The sequence below is a fragment of the Ambystoma mexicanum genome, chromosome 1q, assembly GCF_040938575.1.
Source record: "Ambystoma mexicanum isolate Mex_15411 chromosome 1q, UKY_AmexF1_1, whole genome shotgun sequence".
NCBI classification, from domain to species: Eukaryota; Metazoa; Chordata; class Amphibia; order Caudata; family Ambystomatidae; genus Ambystoma; species Ambystoma mexicanum.
Window position 1 is genome coordinate 471,010,291 of NC_090922.1, and position 20,125 is coordinate 471,030,415.

Consider the following 20,125-nt stretch of genomic DNA (forward strand, 5'->3'; position numbering starts at 1 on the left):
CTCCATTCAAGAGCCCACCAACCCTCCAAGCCAGACCCCATGATGCTGCACAGATGCCATCATTCCAACCACACCAAGAGGATCCATCCCACCCTCCAGACCACCACAGATGGCCTCATCACTCCATTCCAGACTCCAACAAGATGCCCCCACCCTGCCTTCCAGAACCAAACCAATGTGCCCCATCCCTCCCAACCAATGTGCCTCTATCCCTCCCTCCAGACTGACCTCAAGATCAACATTCCTACATTCCACACCCCACTAAAAATGCCCCATCCCTCCGTTCCAGACCCACACCAAGATGCCCCTGCCTGTCTATTCCAGAGCCCACCAACCCTCCAAGCCAGATCCCACCAAGATGCTGCATTCCTCCCTCCAGAGATGCCTATTCCTCCATTCCAGAGCCCACCAACTCTCCAAGCCAGACCCCACCAAGATGCTGAATTTCCCCTCTAAACCCAAACCAAGATGCCCCCCTCCCTCCCTTCACACCCGGATGCCCCCATCCTGCCCTTGATACCCCACGATCCCTCCATTCCAGAGCCCAAGATGCCCCATCCCTCTGATCCAGACCCCACCAACCCCCCAAGCCGGACCCCACCAACCCCCTCTAGACCCATACCATGATGCCCCATCCTCACTCCACAGAAACTTGCCCCCATCCTGCCCGCCAGACAAACCAAGAAATCATCTCCACACACCAAGATGCCCTACCCCACCCTTCAAATCCAGACAAATGGTCCCCACCCCTACAGAGCCATGTGCCCCATCCCGTCCCTCCAGACCCACACCAAGGTGCCCCATTCCAACCTCCAGATGCACAGATAGCCTTATCCCACCCACACCAAGGAGTCCCGTCCCACCCTCGCAACCCACACCTAGATGACCCATGCCACCCTCCAGATACCCCATATAGATCTTCAGATCTAACCAAGCAAGAGCGAAACTGTGGAGATTACCACAGCCTGATCATTGATAATAACATCATCATGGTAAAGGATCAAGTTAAAAGTCTTGGGGTGTTCATGAATGTGGCAGCAGATGCTGAACCTCATGTGTACATTGTAGTAAACAATGCACATTACCATCTTAAAGTATTAAGGCAAGTCAAACCATTCTTGAACCAGAAAAATAGGACTATCCTGGCAAGGGCAATAATTTTGCCTAGTCTGGATTATTGCAACGCTCTACTTCTTGGGGCAAGCGTCTGCAACATACACCACCTGCAAATTCTACAAAATGATGCTATTCGATTCATCTACGATGCCCCTAAAAAGGATCATATCACTTATGCAAGAAGGGAGCTACACTGGTTACCAGTGGCAGCCAGGATTAGATTCAAGGCCCTCACCCAGACGCATAAATGCTTGTATCGTAATGCGCCTTGCTACCTAAAGGAACTAATTAAACATTATGTTCCGGTAAGGGAGCCAAGTACTAAAAAGAGTACAGACCTTGGAAAAGAATTCCAAGTTGCATCCGCTCAACTTTGGAATATGCTACCTCCTGCCCTAAGGCATGAAATCAATCAACAGACAACAGGAAACAAATGAAGAACTACCTCTTTACCTGATTTTCCTCAGTGAGCTTCCTGTCGGTTTACGTCATCCCATTTCTTAGTCCATTGTGTTTATGTAGCGCACTGATACATTTGGCGCTTCACATATAAACACCTATTACAGACTGACAGCAATGTGCCCCATCCATCCATTGCAGACCCCACCAAAATGCCCCGATTCTGCCCTTCATACTCACACCCAGATGACCCATCCCGCCCTCCAGATCCACACTGTGCCCCCCATCTCTCCCTCCAGACCCACACCTAGGTGCCCCTCATCCCATACCTGTTCCAGACTGACACCAATGCCCCCCCCCCATCCATTGCAGACCCCATCAAAATGTCCCGTCCTGCCCTCCAGACGGACACTCTGCACCATGCCGTTAGGGAGAGTTCTCATTTCTGTGCTAATTTCCTGCAACCTTAGAGACCTGCAGCTCTTTTGCTGGACTTTAGGACTTTTTCATTTGAACCCTGGAGTGAGTGAGCCCTTTCTTCCTCATGTGTTTTGGCCTGATTTGGATTATGTGTTTCCTTTGTTTTTGGACTGATATATTTGTATGGTGACACAAAGTACCTTCATTGCAGTGTCAGAGAAATCCTTTAGATTTCTCTTAAGGTTTAAATACCTTTTCTTGTGTGAACTACTCTTCCTAGGAATAGTAAAGTGAAATTGACTTTACTTACCTTTTCTCTTTGTAGGTCCAGCACACCCCATTTTATGTGGAGTGCTGGGGGGTTACCCAGTAGCCCCTTTTCCTACCTACAAATGTGACATTTTTTTTATGTTACCCTCACTACTTGGCTGGTGGCAGTGGTTTAATTTTCCTACCATTGTGTTTTCTACTGAAGGCTGAATCCTCAGCTGCAGTATAGCACCCATGGGTAACCATTTTGTCAAAATGGCCCTGGTCGTCTTTTCTCGCCATTTTCTGTTTGTGAGGTCCTTCATGTTACTCTGCGTGATAAACCAGGTTTGAGCCCTTTGTTCGTTTTGACTTTGGCGGGCTTCAATACTGAAACCCGCCCCTAGCTCCAGTGTGTCTGCAAGGGCAGGAAGTTAGGGAGGTTCCCAAAACTCCCGTCCTTTGTCTTTAGGAATGCCTGAATGCACCCAGGCCCGATTGGCTGGCTGGCTGTCCTTGCAGGACAGCCATCCTGTTTGAATGACAACTAGACTGTGCATTAATGGGAGATACCTGCTTAAAAAGTCAAGGGTTTTGGGACTGAAGACAGAGTCAACCACTGGGAAGAACAATCTGACAAAGAAACTGAACGAAGATTGCTGCATCCTCCTGGACCTTTGAATTGCCTGGTGAAACCCTGCTTCTGTGCCGAAACTCATTTTTCTAATTGACAAGAGAAGCTCCGGAAGGGACGACTTCTTCCCGTGGGTTAGGGGGACCAACTAACCCCGAGACGAACTCCACTGGAAGACCTTCTCCGACTGGCTGTACTTCTTTGCTGCTGCAGGAATCGTGTGCCAGGGGTCGAGAAATCCATAAGTGCATCACCTGTGATCCAGCGAAAAGCTCCAGGAGTCTCCCCAGGACCCTCCAGAAGCAGGAAGACCAGAGCTCAAGTCCTCTCACCAGAGTGTAGGAAGCCCAACGGTATCCAAGATCCGCATTGGTGCTGATCAGAAAAGAGCCCGTAGGTGCCGCCAACCTCCGAATTGCTGTACAGGAGTCCTCCAGAAGTCCTTCCTCTTGTCCCCACGACGGATGCCCAGGAACACAGGATATGTTATGTTACTTTGCATTTATATAGCACCTTATGTACCATTGGTATGATCTTAAGGCGCTGGTAGGTTGAACGCCCTCGGGAACCGTAGTTCAAGTCTAGAGAGAGAGATAGAGGGAGAGGAAGAGGGTCATAAGGTGCGTGTGAGCACCGGATGTGTGCGCAGCAGGTGTGGCACTTGTATGATCGCTGCTTCTTAGCGGTAGGTGTGGTGGTTGGGAGATCGGGAGTATGCGTTAGTTCTGGCAGGGTGATACCGAGACCGATTCTGGCTGCGTTAGGCCTGAGGAGAACGCCTAGGCTGGCGGGTGTGCAGCCAGCTGTGTTTAGTTAGGATGATGGGAAGTATGTGGCAGGTGGAGGTATGAGAACAGCTATACCGTCATAGTATCGCTTTGTTCTAGTTGAGTGATGGGGTATAGAAGAGAGTAAACGTGGTGATGTGAAATGGTGGTTTTCAGTAGGTGCTTGAGATTGAGCGCACATCTGAACCATTTATTCTATCTGTTTTGTTCACTCAGTCTGTTCAGTCGGCTTCGTCTGTTCACACATTTCGCCTGGTTCTTTATTTGGTTTATAAGTCATTCCATTCATTCTATCATTCGATCGTTCATCTACATAAACTGTTCGGCCATCTCCATCCGGTTCTGCCCACTCTATCCGTTCTGCCAATTCCATCTGTTCTATCCACTCCATCCGTTCCACCATCACGATTTGATCGTTCCGTCCCATCCACTCCATCTGTCCCATGCACTCCATCTGTTCTATGTACTCGTCATTTCCATGCACTTTATCCGTTTCATGCATTCCATCCGTTCCATGATCTCCCTCCATTTTATGCACTCCATCAGTTCTATCCGTAACACCAGCTCCATCCATTCTATCCACTCCATTTGTTCCTATCGTTCCATGCACTCCATCACTGCAACCAGACAGAAGCCAGCTGGACCACTCTAATTCTAACCAAAAGGTACTGTTCTGACTTGAGGTACTTACCTCAGTGTCTTTAGCTTTGCTCCTCTCAGTTGAGACTTGCAGTAACTACTTTACTAGAGTTAATTTCAGCTCTACCCTTCACAAGTTTAACAGCTTGTGACCCTACCGTGATTTTTCTTCAACAAACCAACTGTGCTATCTAAAAAAATGCCTCCGCTCCATAGACTGTGCTCCAATTGACTTTAGCTATCCTGGCTCCCTGCAGACTCTTCTAGTCCATTTGAATTTGATACTTACTGTCCCTCATAGGTGATACATTTGTTTTTAAAGTATTATTGCTGGGAAAGGTTTTTATCTAGACTTCACTGGAAGATTTAAGTGTTCACATGCTCTTAGAACCTGTTTAACCCTTTTCCTTCCCTTAACCTTTCCGTTCTACAAACCTCAGAATCTACAAAGTTTACTTGTCATATATAAATACTATTACTGTCCTAGTTAGTGAAGTCACCTCAGGGTGTAGAAGTGTGTAAAAGGCATCTCTGAAGAGTATCTACTGGCTTTGTGTTGATGCTGGGAAAGTATTTTAAAGCATATTTGATTGTTACTTACATTGCCCTTTTTAAATAATGCTCATTTAAAAACTACTGTTAAATAAATAACTAACTATAACTAAAACCTTGAGTGTGTTACTTGGCTACTTGTATTTGTGGATTTCATTGCTACAGCTCACATTTACCCCTCTTGTGATAAGCCTAGCTGCTCAGTCACACTACCAACTTGTGTAGTACAGGCCTACACCAAAAGGTGGGTTACTTAACACCAAGAGGACAAGGGTTGTGTAGGGTTACTATATCAATGTACCCCCATACACACACCAATGCACCCCAAGCCCTCCCTCAAAAACCACACCAAGATGCCCCAACCCACACCTACATGACCCATACAACCCTCCAGACCAACAGATGCCCCATACCTGTTCCTGACTGACACCCATGTGCCCCCATCCCTCCCCCAGGCCGACACCAGCATGCCCCTATCCCCCCAGACTGACACCAGCGTGCCCCATCTCCCCAGACTGACACCAGCGTGCCCCTATACCCCCCAGACCGACACCAGCATGCCCCCATCCCTCCAGAGCCCCACCAACGTGCCCCTATCAAACCATTATGATCCCACCAAGATGCCCCATCTCTCCCTCTAGACCAATAACGTAATGTCCCATCCCCCATGCAGACCCACACCAGCTTCGCAGCCAGAACCTTCCCAGTTCCCCCTCACAAAAATCATGATGAGGGACAAGACAAAGTCGGATGCTCATCTGGTGTCTGGCAGAAACTCCTGGTAGCCAGAAGAAAATGCCCATCTTAATCTCAACCAGCTAGAGCATGCAGATTCTGGATGCTTTCTAGTACCCCATCTCCATTTGGTCTTGCAGAAACGTTCCCGGTACCTCGAAAAAATGCATACCCTAATCTCAGCCAGCCCAGAGCACGCATATTCTCAGATGCCCCATCCCACCCTCCAGATGCACACAGATGTCCCTACCACCAGCCATTGCAAGTAGAGAATGGTGTACAACTATTTGGAACGCCTTAGCCCATAAAATCAACACCCTCCAAGAAAAAAAAAAATCATTACTAAAAGAAACCTCCTAAACAAGTATTAATACTGACACCATTGCCCAAACAGAAAACCCAATCGCAGTAGCCCGGTTTAATTTCACCTCAGTCACCAAGGAACCAGTATCCAAAGCCACCACCGCTCTCAAACCATCCCATTGTAGAGGTGACAGCTTCCCGGCTAAATTAGTTAAATCCTGCTCTCCCACAGTAGTCCCCACCGTCACCAATTTTATCAATGCTTCCTTTAGTACCAATTCTGTCCCAGCTGATATCAAAGAAGCCTGGGTAACGCCACTGTTGAAAAAACCCACCCTAGACTGCACCATCCCGACCAACTACAGACCCATTACCACAGTCCCTTTCCTCCTTAAAATAATTGATTAATTGCATATACTCAAGTTCAAGCCCACCTTGAGAATAATCATTTACTAGGCGACTGTCAGACAATCTGGCTTTCGCCCAAAACATAGTACTGAGACAGCTTTACTTGATCTAAAAATTATTATTATTTTTTTTTTTAAATCAGATGGATGCCATCAGAAATTCAAGTAAACTCAGTATTCTATTACTACTCGACCTGTCCGCTGCATTTGATTTAGTGGACAATGATAAACTGTGCTCAGCACTCTCCACGAACTTCCAATTCTCCCATAACACAATCGCCTGGATCAAATAGTTCCTTTCAGAACCTACATCAAGAGTAGCCATAGGCGATGAGGCTCAGATCCAATTTCAGTCCCTCTAGGAGTACCGCAAGGATCCTGCTTCTCGCCTACACTATACAATGCCTATACTAAATGTCTCGGCATTGGACGCCATGGGTATCATCTACACCAACTTTGAGGATGATACACAGATACTCATCCCAATCACGGTATAAAGACCACGATTCCATTATTATAAACATCTATGCCATCATCCAAATTGGATGGCCACAAACAGCCTTTGCCTTAACGGCGAAAATACGGAAATCCCGATTGTTGGATCACCAGCACAACTAAAAAAATTACCTAAAGACTATACCCCCATCACCATAGAAGGTACTCCCATCCCCATCTCCAACCATGTAAAAACCCCAGGGGTCTATTTAGACTCCAGCCTCACTAGGAACAAACACAAACTCCTTAGCATCCTCCACAGCCAAACGTATTGCCCTTAGCCGGCAATTTTTATCCACACAGAACTGTATCAACCTTGCCAGAGCTCTTGTGTTTAACTAGACTATTGTAATATACTCCTGCTAGGTACTACTAAGAGAAATCTATCCAAACTACAAGTACTGCAAAATAAAGCCCTTAGAGCAGCCCTAGGTATAAAAAATAAAATAAAAAAAATAAGTGACCACATTTCACAAGCGAGGAGAGGCTCACTGGCTACCCATACAAGCGAAAATCCACCATACAACATTCAGCACCCCACATAAATGTATTACCCAAAGTGCCCCTACATACATGAATGATTGAATTAAATGCAAATCACCTAACATACTTCTTAGGTCCAACACCAACATCTTAACTATGCCCCGTTTCAAGTACTGGAGAATCTTGTTTCACCGTAGCAGCCCACAGGTCATGGAACAAACTCCTGTCAAACATTAGTAACAAGATCTCCTACACCCAGTTTAAGAAACTTTTAAAAACCTGGCTGTTCAACAGGCTCCAACCTGACTAGTTAGATCGACAAACAACCCAAGTCTCCTGCATATGAATCCATTGTACAAATAAATAACCTTGTTAATAACTGCAATAGTACAGTTGCAGTATTTTGCCCCGTGTGTGTAATTATATATACATACACACACACACACACCTTTATTGTGTTACCCAATGATACTATGTAATATGAAACTGTTTTTGTACTTCATGTACGTACGTTTTTACCATGTTTCTTACCACTCTGTAACCACCATGTATTTTGCATCCTTCTATAACCTACGCCACGATACCTCCGGGGTTGGGCGTACAAATACAATAAATACAAATAAATCCCACCCACACCAAGATGCCCCATCCCACCACCTCAACCCACACCTAGATGACCCATGCCACCCCTAGACCAACAGATGCCCAAAACCTGTTCCAGACCGACACCAATGTGCCCCATCCATGCAAACCCCACCAAGATGCCACCATCCTGCCCTCCACTCACATCAATGTGCACCCCATCCCTCCCCCCAGATCCACACCAATGTGCCCCCCAACCCTCCCTCAGACCCACACCAATGTGCCCCCAGACCCAGGCCAATGTTCCCCATCCCTCCAGACACACAGCAATGCGCCCCAACCCTCCAGACTCACACCAGAGTGCTCCTATCCAACCATTCAGACACCACCAAGATGTACTCTGACTCTAGTCAGGAAGAATACCATAATGCCCATCCCCCTTGCAGACCCACTCCCAAATGCCCACGTGCCTTTCCCGAACCACGAGCAGATAGCCCTACCCGAGCCCCTCTTAAACCACCCATCCCAAAAAACTAATCAAACATTATATTCCCCCACTAACCCCTTTGATTAGTTAAACACCACCATCCACTGTCCTTGCACTGTTCCTTTTCTTAGCCCTCCATACCGTTCACGTTGAATTGAAAATGAATTTGAAAGTAAATGTAATTTTCCGCTCCTCTCCGTTTGGTGTCTTGCACGAAGTTTCCCGATATGTCCAACAAAACGCCAATTGTAATCTCAGGCACACAAGAGCTCACAGATTCCTGTTGCTCATAGAGCTAGACCTTTCCCTGTGCCCGCTCACAAAAATCGCGATGAAGAACAAGACGATGTCAGACCCTCCATCCGGTATCTTGCAGAATCTTTCCTGGTATGCCGAAGAAAATACCCACCTTAACCCCAGGCAGCCAAGAACACACATACTGGTTGCACTGGCAGCTGATTGCCGAATGCCGAAGGCCTGAAGCCCGTTACCGCGTACGAAAATCAGAAGGATGACGTCAGACGCCACGGGACTGGCAGGTTACGTGCCCAAAGTCACGTGAAGAAAAGTAGGCGGGCGTTGGTATGGTCCGTTTCTCTGATAGGAACTGGCCACTATCATCAGGTGAGTGCATACGATCCAGTTCTTGTAATTCATTTTAAATCCATTTCTTTTAGCCTCCATTTATTTACTCAGTTAATTCTCAATCCTGTGTTATTATATTGAAGAGGCTGTGGCTGAAGCTGTAATTAGTTGTATTGTACTCATCACATATTGACATTGAACATTCTAAGTACGCGACTTTCTAAACAGCTGGTTTTGAATTTACACAGGGCAGCCTGTTGTTGGTATTATAGCCCCAGTAGCTGCTCCGAAGCTCATTTGCGGTACAGGCTCTGGAATACTCGCAGACGCAGTGTAACTGCTGTGCAGCTACTACACAGACCGTGGTATGGTGTGACTGTGTGTGTGTATATTCATCTAATAATACCCGTGCCGGCTAATGATTGTAGACGTGCTACTGTCTCAAATTCCAGTGCCTACCCTGAAAGTAATGATTCCCCAGGCTAATGGCTACATATCCGGTACTTTCTATGGGTCGAATGACCCTTCTGTGGATAATAACTGCAGGCACAGTGTCTGTTCTAGTTCTAGTGGCTGCAGACACAGACACAACACATCGATGAATAGCAGCATACACTATCTTCTCTAGCATTAATGGTAAAGGGCAAAGGTGCGAATGAGTGCAGACACAATAACTGCTCTGTAGCTAATGACTTCTGATACAGTGCATACTTGCTCATCAGTGCCCTGGGACAAATAATTACAGACACAGTAATGGATCTGGGATACCTATTCCAGACACAGTACCTGCCCTGGAACTAGTAACGTTTGATCCAGTACCTGTTAATGTTACATATGACATTATACCTGCCCTTGGACTACAGACACAATACCCGCTCTGCGACAGTGATGGCATGCACAGTACATATTCTGGGGCTAATGATTACAGTCACAGTATCTGCTCTCGAGCTAATGGTATACCTGCTCATGAGCAAATCTGGGGTTAATGACTGCAGAAACAGTAAAAACTCCGTGCACCATGTCCTTCCCCTGTGTCCTTCCTAATTCCTTGTGACACCTTGAACCGTAGGGATAAACCATATGCCCCGATTTTCAAAACTTGTTTGGTGCAACTGATGGGATGCTCCTTCACTTCACTTGCGACAAAAAGGTGGTGTACCGTGCACAAAGAACATTTAAATGTATGAATCATAGTTGTGCACACCGAGGTGCTCTTTTCCCACCTGATGCACAACTACGCAAGGCAGAGGGTGGAAAGGGGGTTCTGGGCATTGTAAATCCAGATTTTCAAAAGAGGTGCACTTTTCAAAGCACAGGGTGAAAAAAACTTTGCCCTGTGCATATTTGGAACTGGTGCAGGGAGATATAAAATGTATGAGAAGGTCACTTCTGATCCCCTCGTGCAATGGGTGAGTGAATGCTGTATGTGAATAAGCAAGTGAATGTTTGAGTCAATGAATGTGTGTGTGTGCGTGCGCGTGTGTATGTGCTGGGCCAGGGAGCTGATTTTGGCTGTTGATGGTAGCACAGTAACCATGCACTTTTTTTTTTAAATGGGCATCCATCACAGATGCCAGTACAAAATGCTGTTGATTTTTTTTTTTTTTTTAGAAAGGATGATGTGTGCTTTTATGTGGCTGCACTGGCATTTTGGGCACCCAGTCGAGCCATTCTTTGATGTGGCATGAAATTATTTTGTTAACTTTTTTTTTTTTACTGGGTTTCTATGACAAAGCAAGCATACATCTGTGTAGACTAGCATTTAGGGCAGCGAGTCAAGTCATTTCTTACTGTGGCATGGCTTTTTTCACTGGGCATCAAGGGTAAAGTAAACATGATAAGCGTTATTACAAACCTAAACTCACTTGCATTGTGCAGCCAGTTTGGACATGTCTTCTTATTATGACAAGATATTTTTTAAGGCAAAGCCTACAGGAGTGTGTGGCAGAGCCATGGTGGGCATGTTTTCTTATAGTACCATTAAGGCATTAGGCGCAAAACAAACATGAATACTGTGTAAATGAATATATGTGAATACTGGCATATATCGGTGTCAGCATGGGAATGTATTCATTGTGAGGGTGCTGGGTTTCTGCTTTTGACTGGGCTGCCAGAGGATTCTCACCCAGGGGGTGCATGCTATGTTTAGGCCTCTGTCTTCCACTTTGGCCCAACATAGTCTCAAGCTTTACCCTTGCTACAATGGAGATCATTCAGCACAAGTGCAACTGAGCAACAGCTGAATGACAATCGGCATTAGTCCACAAATCATCCTACAAACTCTGATACTCTGAAGTAATCAGTAAGTCATTCCAAAATCATCAAGAACAAACATGTTTCATGGCGATGCTCTTGAAGTAATCGGCAGGACATCCCAGAATCATCAGGGACAAACATGCAATCTCTTGAAGTGATCAGCAACTCATCCTAAAATCATCAGGAACAAAGAGTTTTCTAAAATGGGGATGATGTTAGCATAATCATTAAGTCATCCTAAGCACCATCCCCATATCATCACCCGCCATTCTGAGACATTTGCTGAGTGTAATGACGTCTGATGATGTGGGAATGACTTCTAGTGTAGTGCAATGATCATCAGATGACTCCAAGATGGTCTCTATAGTCATCCTTTTAGTCCAGGGGGGAAACGGGGATGCAGCTTTAGCATTCCCCATGCATTATGTGCCTGTACTATCCTCTTCCGAATGAAATGGGTCATGTTACTTGTGCTTATTTCCCCTATGCTGCGCGTTGTATAGTAACTGGTATACAATACAATATTTATTTTTTTACTGTGGAAGGTAAATCAAATAAGCGTGATCAGAAAGAACGATCAATGTTTTGTCAATCTGTATGTTTATCACCTATATATTATAGTGATGGGTTGTGTGAGTGCGTACCTTGATCAAATGTATTCATTATTGTAACCGCTGTTTGCCTACAGATCTAGTGCCTGCATCTCTGTTTTAGCTATTTTAGAATATGAAACGAGGCACACGGTAATCGGACAAGCAATAATGTGGATCTCTGACAATTCTTTGTGAAAGCCTTCTCGTTGTAAGCCCAACTGAATGGACACATTTTAGTGTATTCCATCTCAATGAAAATAAATAATTTTTGGTCCCCTTAGCCACTAATTGTCTTGTTGAATTTATTTCTTTTTTGGTTGACTGCCTCTTTTTGTTGCAAATGGGCAGTAGTAGTAAAATATTTGAGTGCAAACCTATTACCAGTACAAGGTCTAGTTTCAAGGCACTATACGAACCTTTAATAAATGATAGAGAACCAAAAGAATACTTAAAACAAAATAGTTAAACTAACAGATAATGAACAACCTTGTACACCCTAAGGTATCACAGATAATTTTTCAGTTGATGATGTTTAAAATGTTGTAGTAAGAGCTGTTTCTGATGGACAGTGACCGAGATTATTCCACAGATGACATCCAAACGTATGCACCATTTTTCTACTGTGTGATGTCTTATGGAACTTGCTAACCACCAACAGATCTTCAGACCTATATCTGAGAGGCCTGCTTGGCACGTATTTCTGAATCTTGTCTTTTAGATACTTTGGCGCTAAGCATTTGTTATTTTCCAAATATGCACGAGTACCCTTTCCTGAATCAATGCTTACATTGGTAATCAACCTAGATTTCGCTGAGCATGCGAGATATGGTCACATTTCTTATGCCAAAAATAATAGAAACTGCACGGTATTGCACTACTTGTAAACTTGAAGATGGATTTCTTTGGCATGCCCAAATAGAGAGACGTACGCTAATATGTTATGTTATTGAGACTTGCACGGCGCACCACTGCAATTTTTCATGGTCTCCAGGCACTCTGGCGGATCTGAAAAGGAAGAGGGTTGGGATGGTAGGTTAGGATTGAGAAGGGACAGTACAAGAGAGCTTTGATGTGCTGTTGGTAGCTATAGTTTGGGAAAAACGGTCAGTGTGCTGGTATAATGTTGGTAGATTGCTGTTTGTGTGATGTTTTTGTGGATGGTTGTATGCAGGTGTTTCATGTGTGTGTTGGGTGTTGTGGAGAGTTGGTAAGTGCCTGTGGTTTGAGTGTTTTCTGTTGAAGGTCTGTCATGTTACTTCTGTGTTGGCTGGTGGGTATGCTGAGTGTTAGAGAGTTTGTTGTCTGGATTGTCTGTGTTGTCTTTAGAATGGGTTAGCCCTTCGGCTTAGTCTTATTTTTATTGGGTTTGGTGTGGATTATATTGGTGTGTTGCAGTCTCGTAGGGTTCTCTTGCATTGTTGTGGCAGGGTTTGTTGCTCCGATGTCGTCTTCAGTTTGATGCATTAAAGAGTCATGTTTTTACCAGTTTCCTGAATTTCAGGTAATCTTCTGTTTTTCATATTTCCTTTGTGGGAGGGAGTTACAACTCTATGCAGGAGAATGCTAATCCACCCCGAATATTTGTTTTAAGTATTGTTTCGGGTCGAGGTAAATGTCATTGCAGGATCTTAGTGTTTGTATTGGTTTGTAGATGGAGATTTTCTCATGTATGAATTCTGCCCTGTAGCCGTTAATCGATCTGTGTGTTATGCAGAGTTTTGAAGAAGATTCGTATTTTGACTTGTAGCCAATCGAAGTGTTCCTAGCACTGGTGTGATGTGTTCTCTTCTAGCAAGTCTATGGAGTAGTCTTGATGCTGCGTTCTGTATTCGTTGTAGCTTTTACATGAGGTATTTTGGCATTTTGAGGTAGATGCTGTTGGCGTAGTCTATTCTTGACATGACGAGAGGGATGATGGCAAATGTTGTGTGTGTATAGGAGAAGAAGGGAAGTATCTTCTTGATCGTGCATAAGTGGACAAAGCTTTTCTTAATTACTGCGCTGACTTGTGGTTCTAGTGTTTGTTCATTGTCCTTTAGGATTCCGAGATTAGTAGTTGTTCGCTTGGTCTTTGGGTACAATCATGATTTCGGTTCCAGCGCATTGTGGGAGTGCTTGCGAGTTCTGTTCGGCTGGTGCGTCTGCTCTGCTGTGCTTTGCTGGATGTTTTGGAATTTTTCTCTTACCAGGGTATCTGTGAGTTTTACCAACTGCTTGTGCGGCAACCCAAGCTCTGCCCGTTTTACCCAGAAGCCCTATTTATACTCCAGCATGTGCGCATCGCGCGCATGCATTGTGGGAGTGCTTGCGAGTGCTGTTCGGCAGGTTTGTCTGCTCTGCTGTGCTTTGTTGGATGTTTTGGAATTTTGCTTATACACTATGGATCGCAAAGCTGTGCTTTCTGTGACTTTTACCAACTGCTTGTGGTAGGCTCCTTACGGACTTCAATTCCCCATATTGCATATTGACTGAAGTCTCGTACTAAACAACTCTAAATTGTTTTACTTTTAGCAGCAAACCTGGCACCGCCCATTTTACCAAGAAGCCCTATTTATACTCTAGCACGCGCACATGGTGTGAGTGATTGCCAGTGCTGTTCGGCTGTTCAGCTGAACAGCTGTAAGCCTCTCTTCTGACAAGCATCCCACCTTCAATAGTGTGACTATTTTAACACCGGCAGAACGATCATTCTAGTAGGTAAAACAGTATGGTACTTTATCATTCAAAAACTGCCATACCTTCACACGCAGATACTCATTGGGGCTCAACAATTAGGAACACCAATAGTCCTAGAACAAAATCCCCAGGCAGGTTTAACAATTAAACGCAAAAATAAAAAACAAAAAAAATCAATGATCAAAATCCTTAAGTGTGGACATTAGGCAGTTCTGGAAGCCTAGCATTCGAGAACAAATTGCGACAGTGGATCCAGGCGATATACCCATCAATAATCGACTGTTGCCCTTGCAACCTAACAACCTGCCAAGGGGAAATTCCATCATGTCTGCTGCAATGCCTAGGCACCATATAACTGATGCTGAGTTATTAGCCTACTCCACCCAAGGCAGCACTCCTTAGGCTGCACATATCTAGAGATGCAACGGTAACCCCAGCAATTATTGAGGTTGAAATTCCTACTGTTGTATTCGCAGATTCTCAAAAACGCAGTGAAAGATAACTATGGCACCGAAAGCCCCTAAAAACAATGTCCCATGAGTGTGAGCTTGAAAACATGCACGGCTCCTACTGAAGTATTGAATGAGGATGCCTCTAAAGGGAAGAACATGGTCCATGCATACAATTATAGAAACTCGACTAGAACCCTTACCAAACATGCAGATGCTGAATTTGTCACACTCTCCAATTTTATATCCGGACTCACCTAATTTAACTTTTAACTCATCTGCTTCCTATTCAATTACTTTTGTAAAACCTACCCTGAGACCCTCCTTCGTACTAAAGCCTTTATATGAAGGCACTCTATCTGCCATGAATGATGAGCTGTATAGCCTAACAGAAATCTTTGAAATATTGGAAAAATAAAACGTAGATAAGCCCTCAAAATCAGATCCTTTTGAAAGATTGCATAGCTCCTGCGCAAATTCGGCCCCCCCGCCCAATTGGCGACTGAATAGCTACTATTTAGGATTCCCAGAATTGGTAGAACATATTCAAAAGATCACTGAATCGTAATTTGAGATAAATACCGGCTCTGTAGACAGTCCCGGAACGCTATGGGAGGCACTAAAAACAGTGCTCAGAGGTGAAATTATATCCTGGACCACATCCCACAAGAAAAAACACCTAAAAGCGATACGCGAAGCCGAAGCAAAAGTAGAAAATGCTGAGGTTGCCCACTTGACCCTTGATCAACCAGAAACACACAGTGCACTAAAGCTAGCACAGAAACAATTGCAACACGTAGCTTTAGATAATGCAAAACAAGCACACACAGCGATGCGGGCAAAGGTGTAAGAAACTGGGGACAAGGCGGGAAAATTACTGGCATGGCTAGAACACAGAGATCTGGGCCTCACCCAAGTTAGGAAACTGACAACAGTGGAATCGGAACCACTAGTGGCAGACCGAGACATAGCAGAAAGCTTCGCAAAGTACTATGCTGAGTTGTACAGAGCACCATACTCGCCGCTTGCAGCCGACATCCTGGAGGAAATTGCCCTCCCCACCCTAAACGAACAACAGTTTAACTTATTAGAACAGGAAATCACAGAGGAAGAAATAACCCTGGTCGTGTCGGAACTCCAATCGGGTAAAACCCCAAGCCCGAACGGCTTCCCCATCGAAGTATGGAAGAAGATCGGCACAAATGTAATTTCCCCACACTTATTTCCGCCTATTACAGCACTTGCACTCAGAGGGTTGTCTCCCCCCAGACCTAAGGAGAGCCACAATAATAGTTCTGCCGAAAGCAGATAAACCACCTGACAAGTGCAGCTCCTACAGACCCATCTCTCTTATAAACAGTGAGGCCAAACTATTAGCGAAAGTGCTGGCCAATCGGCTGCAACAAGTTATACACTCGCTGGTACATCCGGACCAATGTGGATTCATGCCGCAAAGATCCACTAGACAGAATATATACAGACTACATACAGCACTAGAAAAGTTACCCGAGCTTCAAGGTCCCCTGGCCCTACTCGCTATAGACTTAGAAAAAGCATTCGACTCTCCCTATTGGGAGGCAATCAGGGTAATTATGCAGCGCATGGGCATAGGACCGTACTTCTTGAGCTGGGTTAAACTACTATATAACTCCCGGAAGCAGTAACAAAGGTGAATGGGCATGTCTCGGACCCTTTCCAACTAGGTAAGGGTACAAGACAAGGTTGCCCCCCTATCGGCTTTAATATTCGCATTGGCAATTGAGCCTCTGGCAATCCTGTTAGTAACCACACAAACGTGGAGTGGCTTCAATTGGTCGGATGGCTGGGAGGACAAGGTGTCCTTATATGCGGACGACCTGCTAATCTACTTAAAAGACCCACGAGAATCCTGCCCCATCGTGACACAATTATTAAATGGATCTAGCATTTTTAGTGGTCTCCGTGTCAACTGGTCTCAGTCCATATTGTTCCCATTGATGCAAACAGATAACGCAGTGCCGGACGAATGCCCCCATCGCGTTGAAAAAGGGCAATTCAGGTACCTAGCCATACAAATCACAAATAATCTAACGGACTATGTGCCCAAAAACGTACACCCAATAACGGTGAGGTTCAAAGAAGACGTCCGACATTGGATGTCCCTAGCCCTAACGTTACTAGGACGTGCAGCACTTTTTAAGATGATGGCTCTCCCCCGTTTTCTTTATATATTACAAAACGCTCCGTTACCTATAGCGCCTAGTGAATTTCATAAAATAGATCAAACACTTAGGAAACTGCTATGGAACGGGGGTCATCCACGTCTAGCACTCACTGCCCTACAAAGATCCGTCTGGGAGGGTGGGATCGGACTCCCCCAGCTACAAACCTACTACTTGGCCAGTAAAATGGCAATAGTGAACAACAAACTTCATGGTGATACCACATTGCCGCACAACAGAACACAAGACTTAAATCCACAAGAAAGGCCCATCATGCAATACCTCTATCGCAAAAAGGACCGGCTATCTGCCCCATCCATCCTGACGTACACAACTCCACTATTGACGGACACACATAAATACCTAGGTTGGGATAAAAAACTAACCCCAGTACAACCACTGTGGTTCAATAAACACCTCCCAGAAGTGAACAAACTACCCAAATGGCCCTCTTGGTCACAACTAGGCATAACGAAAATTGGAGATGATGTGAGAGAAAACAATATAATACCACTTGCAGACCTAGTCACCACTTTTGAACTCTCCCCGAATGAGCAGTATCACTACACGCAACTTAAACGCGCGCTGCAGGTCCACCTCCCTGACATGATTGATATGCCTGACTATACCCCACTGGAACGCAACCTATTCCCAGAAATGATCAAGCACAAAGTCACGTCAACTATGCACAGTGCCAAAACCTCTTCTGCCACCAGTGAACTAATAGGCTTGAAAACCAAATGGGAAAAGGATGTGGGTGCCATACCCCCGGAAGAATGGGTAGCTGCACTGATGTTTCCCAGAGAATTGACTATCTCTTCCCGGCTCAGTCTAATCCAACTGAAGATACTGCATAGAATATATTATCCAAGGGTAGCATTACTCAGTTGGGGGGCTGGGGGGGAAACACCAACCCATCTTGTTTGAGATGCAAAAGTGAGGTAGGCTCCTTCTTTCACATCCTTTGGGAATGTACTCTTATTCAGCAATACTGGAAGCAGTGCTGCGATGAACTGTCAAAGGTAATGGGCAAAGTGATTCACAGAAACCCGCAACAGTTGTTGGGGATAGAGGAGGACGGTGAACTGTCACAATATGAAAAATTGTTTATATCCACCACCACTGCATTGATCAAGAGGAACATCGCGCAACTTTGGAGTTCTGAGACGACACTGAGTTATGCGCAATGGACCACTGATGTGGACATTTGTATTGCAATGGAAAAAAGGGTTTATGCTGCTAGGGGGTGTCCTGAGAAAGCCCAGAGAATATGGCAGAAGTGGGAAGATGCACACTGAGGGGAGGTTTGTACTGACGGACTGAACTGTCACCTGAGGACATGTGAAGGGAACCAGGTTTACGAGACACTGGTGAAGTGAATGTAACTAAACATGTTAAGAGACCGTATCAAGCTGTAAGCATGGTGTGAATTCGATGTTTGGTGGGTAGAAAAAGAAACTGTTACCTCGCAGTGCAAGGCTGTATGTTTTTATGTTATTGGAAAACAATAAAATGTTTAATTAAAAAAAACTATTTTGTTGACATGGGAGTCCCTGGGGTAGGCCTTCTGGTATTCCACGTCAACAGGCTCAAGCTTTTCCACAGACGAGAAGAAGTCTCATTTCTCTTGCTAGCTTCAGATCAAGAGGAGGATGAACCCCTTCCTGATTTGCTGTATAGCAACCCTCCGGATGGCTCAGTGGAGGGAGTGCATTTCTCTCCAGATCTGACACTAGAGCAGCAGAGGGCCTGCTATGCTATGCTATGCCCCTCTGTTCTCTCTGACACCAGGCCTCACCCAATGGTGCAGGCACGAAATGGACACTGGTGACGGTGTACCTGTGAAGAGCAGTTGCTATCGAATGTCAGACACTGAAGAACCACATCTAGGCTGAGGTGGCTAAGATGTTGGATCTGGGTGTTATTGAACCCTCAGTCCAGTGGTCCTTGTTCCCAGGCAGGTATCAAGGATGGGCAGTCCTGTGTGGACCTCAGAGGGGTCAATGCCGTCACCAAAACTGACGCGCACCCGTTGCCCAGAGCTGATGAGCTTGTGGACACCATTTTGACCAATTTGTGAGCACCTTTTTGACCTTACCTCAGGCTATTGGCAAATAGGTCTGACGGACCATGCCAAGGAAAAAACTGCGTTCTCAACACTTGTGGGACTCTACCAGCATGCATTTTGGGTTGAATAATGCACCTTCCACCTTCCAAAGATTAGTCAACCATGCGCTCGGTGGGCTGGAGGCCTTATGTTTGGCCTACCTAGATGACATTGATATCTACAGTTCCACCTGGGAAGAGCATTTGACTCATTTGGATAAGGTGTTGCAGGCCTTGAAAAGGGCTAACCTCACTATCAAGGCCACCAAGTGCCAGATAACTTGCGGGGGGGGGGGGGTAAGAGTCACATATCTTGGTCATGAGTTAGGAGGGGGCGAATCCAAACTTTCCCCAGTAAGGTACCGGATGTACATGACTGGGAGACTCCCACTACTCAAACTCCGGTGTCAGCCTTTTTGGGCCTCACTGGGTATTACCGCAACTTCATGGCGGACTATGGAACCATAGCTGCCCCTCTGACAGCTCTGACTTCACCCAAACAACCAAGGAAGGTTAATTGGACGGAAGACTGTCGGAGGGCCTTTGTTGGCTTGAAAGAAAGTCTGTGTAGGGCACCCATGCTGTGTGCGCCTGACTAAAGCAAACCCTTTATCATTTAGACTCATGCCTGCAACACCGGAATTGGAGCTATCTTGTCCCAGTTACATGACAAAGGGAGGGAGCATCCTGTCACCACAATCCCACAGCACAGGTTCCATTGTGGTTTGTTGCTGTGTGCTCATTGTGGGCTTTCGATTAGTCTCACCTGTCCTAAGACTTAGTCTTGACCACCTGCCAACCTACCTAGATTGGTCTGACTTGTCCAGAAAGTTCCCCAGTTTCACTAAACCGAGGGTGGCCTCCTAAACTTCTGCTCATCAGGTCAGAGTTTAGAAATCCATATTAACAGCCTCCTCCAGCACTTGTACACCCATAGGCTCCTCATTCCACCCCTATTCACTAGCACGGC

The 20,125-nt window shown here is 45.4% G+C and overlaps 1 protein-coding gene across 1 annotated transcript in view; it reads left to right on the plus strand.

The window, feature by feature from the left end:
- Positions 1-8,849: 8,849 nt before the first annotated feature.
- SMG9 (SMG9 nonsense mediated mRNA decay factor) overlaps positions 8,850-20,125 on the plus strand; it is a 940,250-nt gene continuing 928,974 nt past the window's right edge. Inside the window, exon 1 of the mRNA XM_069640791.1 lies at positions 8,850-8,913. Within this exon, the coding sequence (XP_069496892.1) occupies positions 8,874-8,913 (40 nt within the window). The 5' untranslated portion in view covers positions 8,850-8,873. The remainder of the gene's footprint in view (positions 8,914-20,125) is intronic.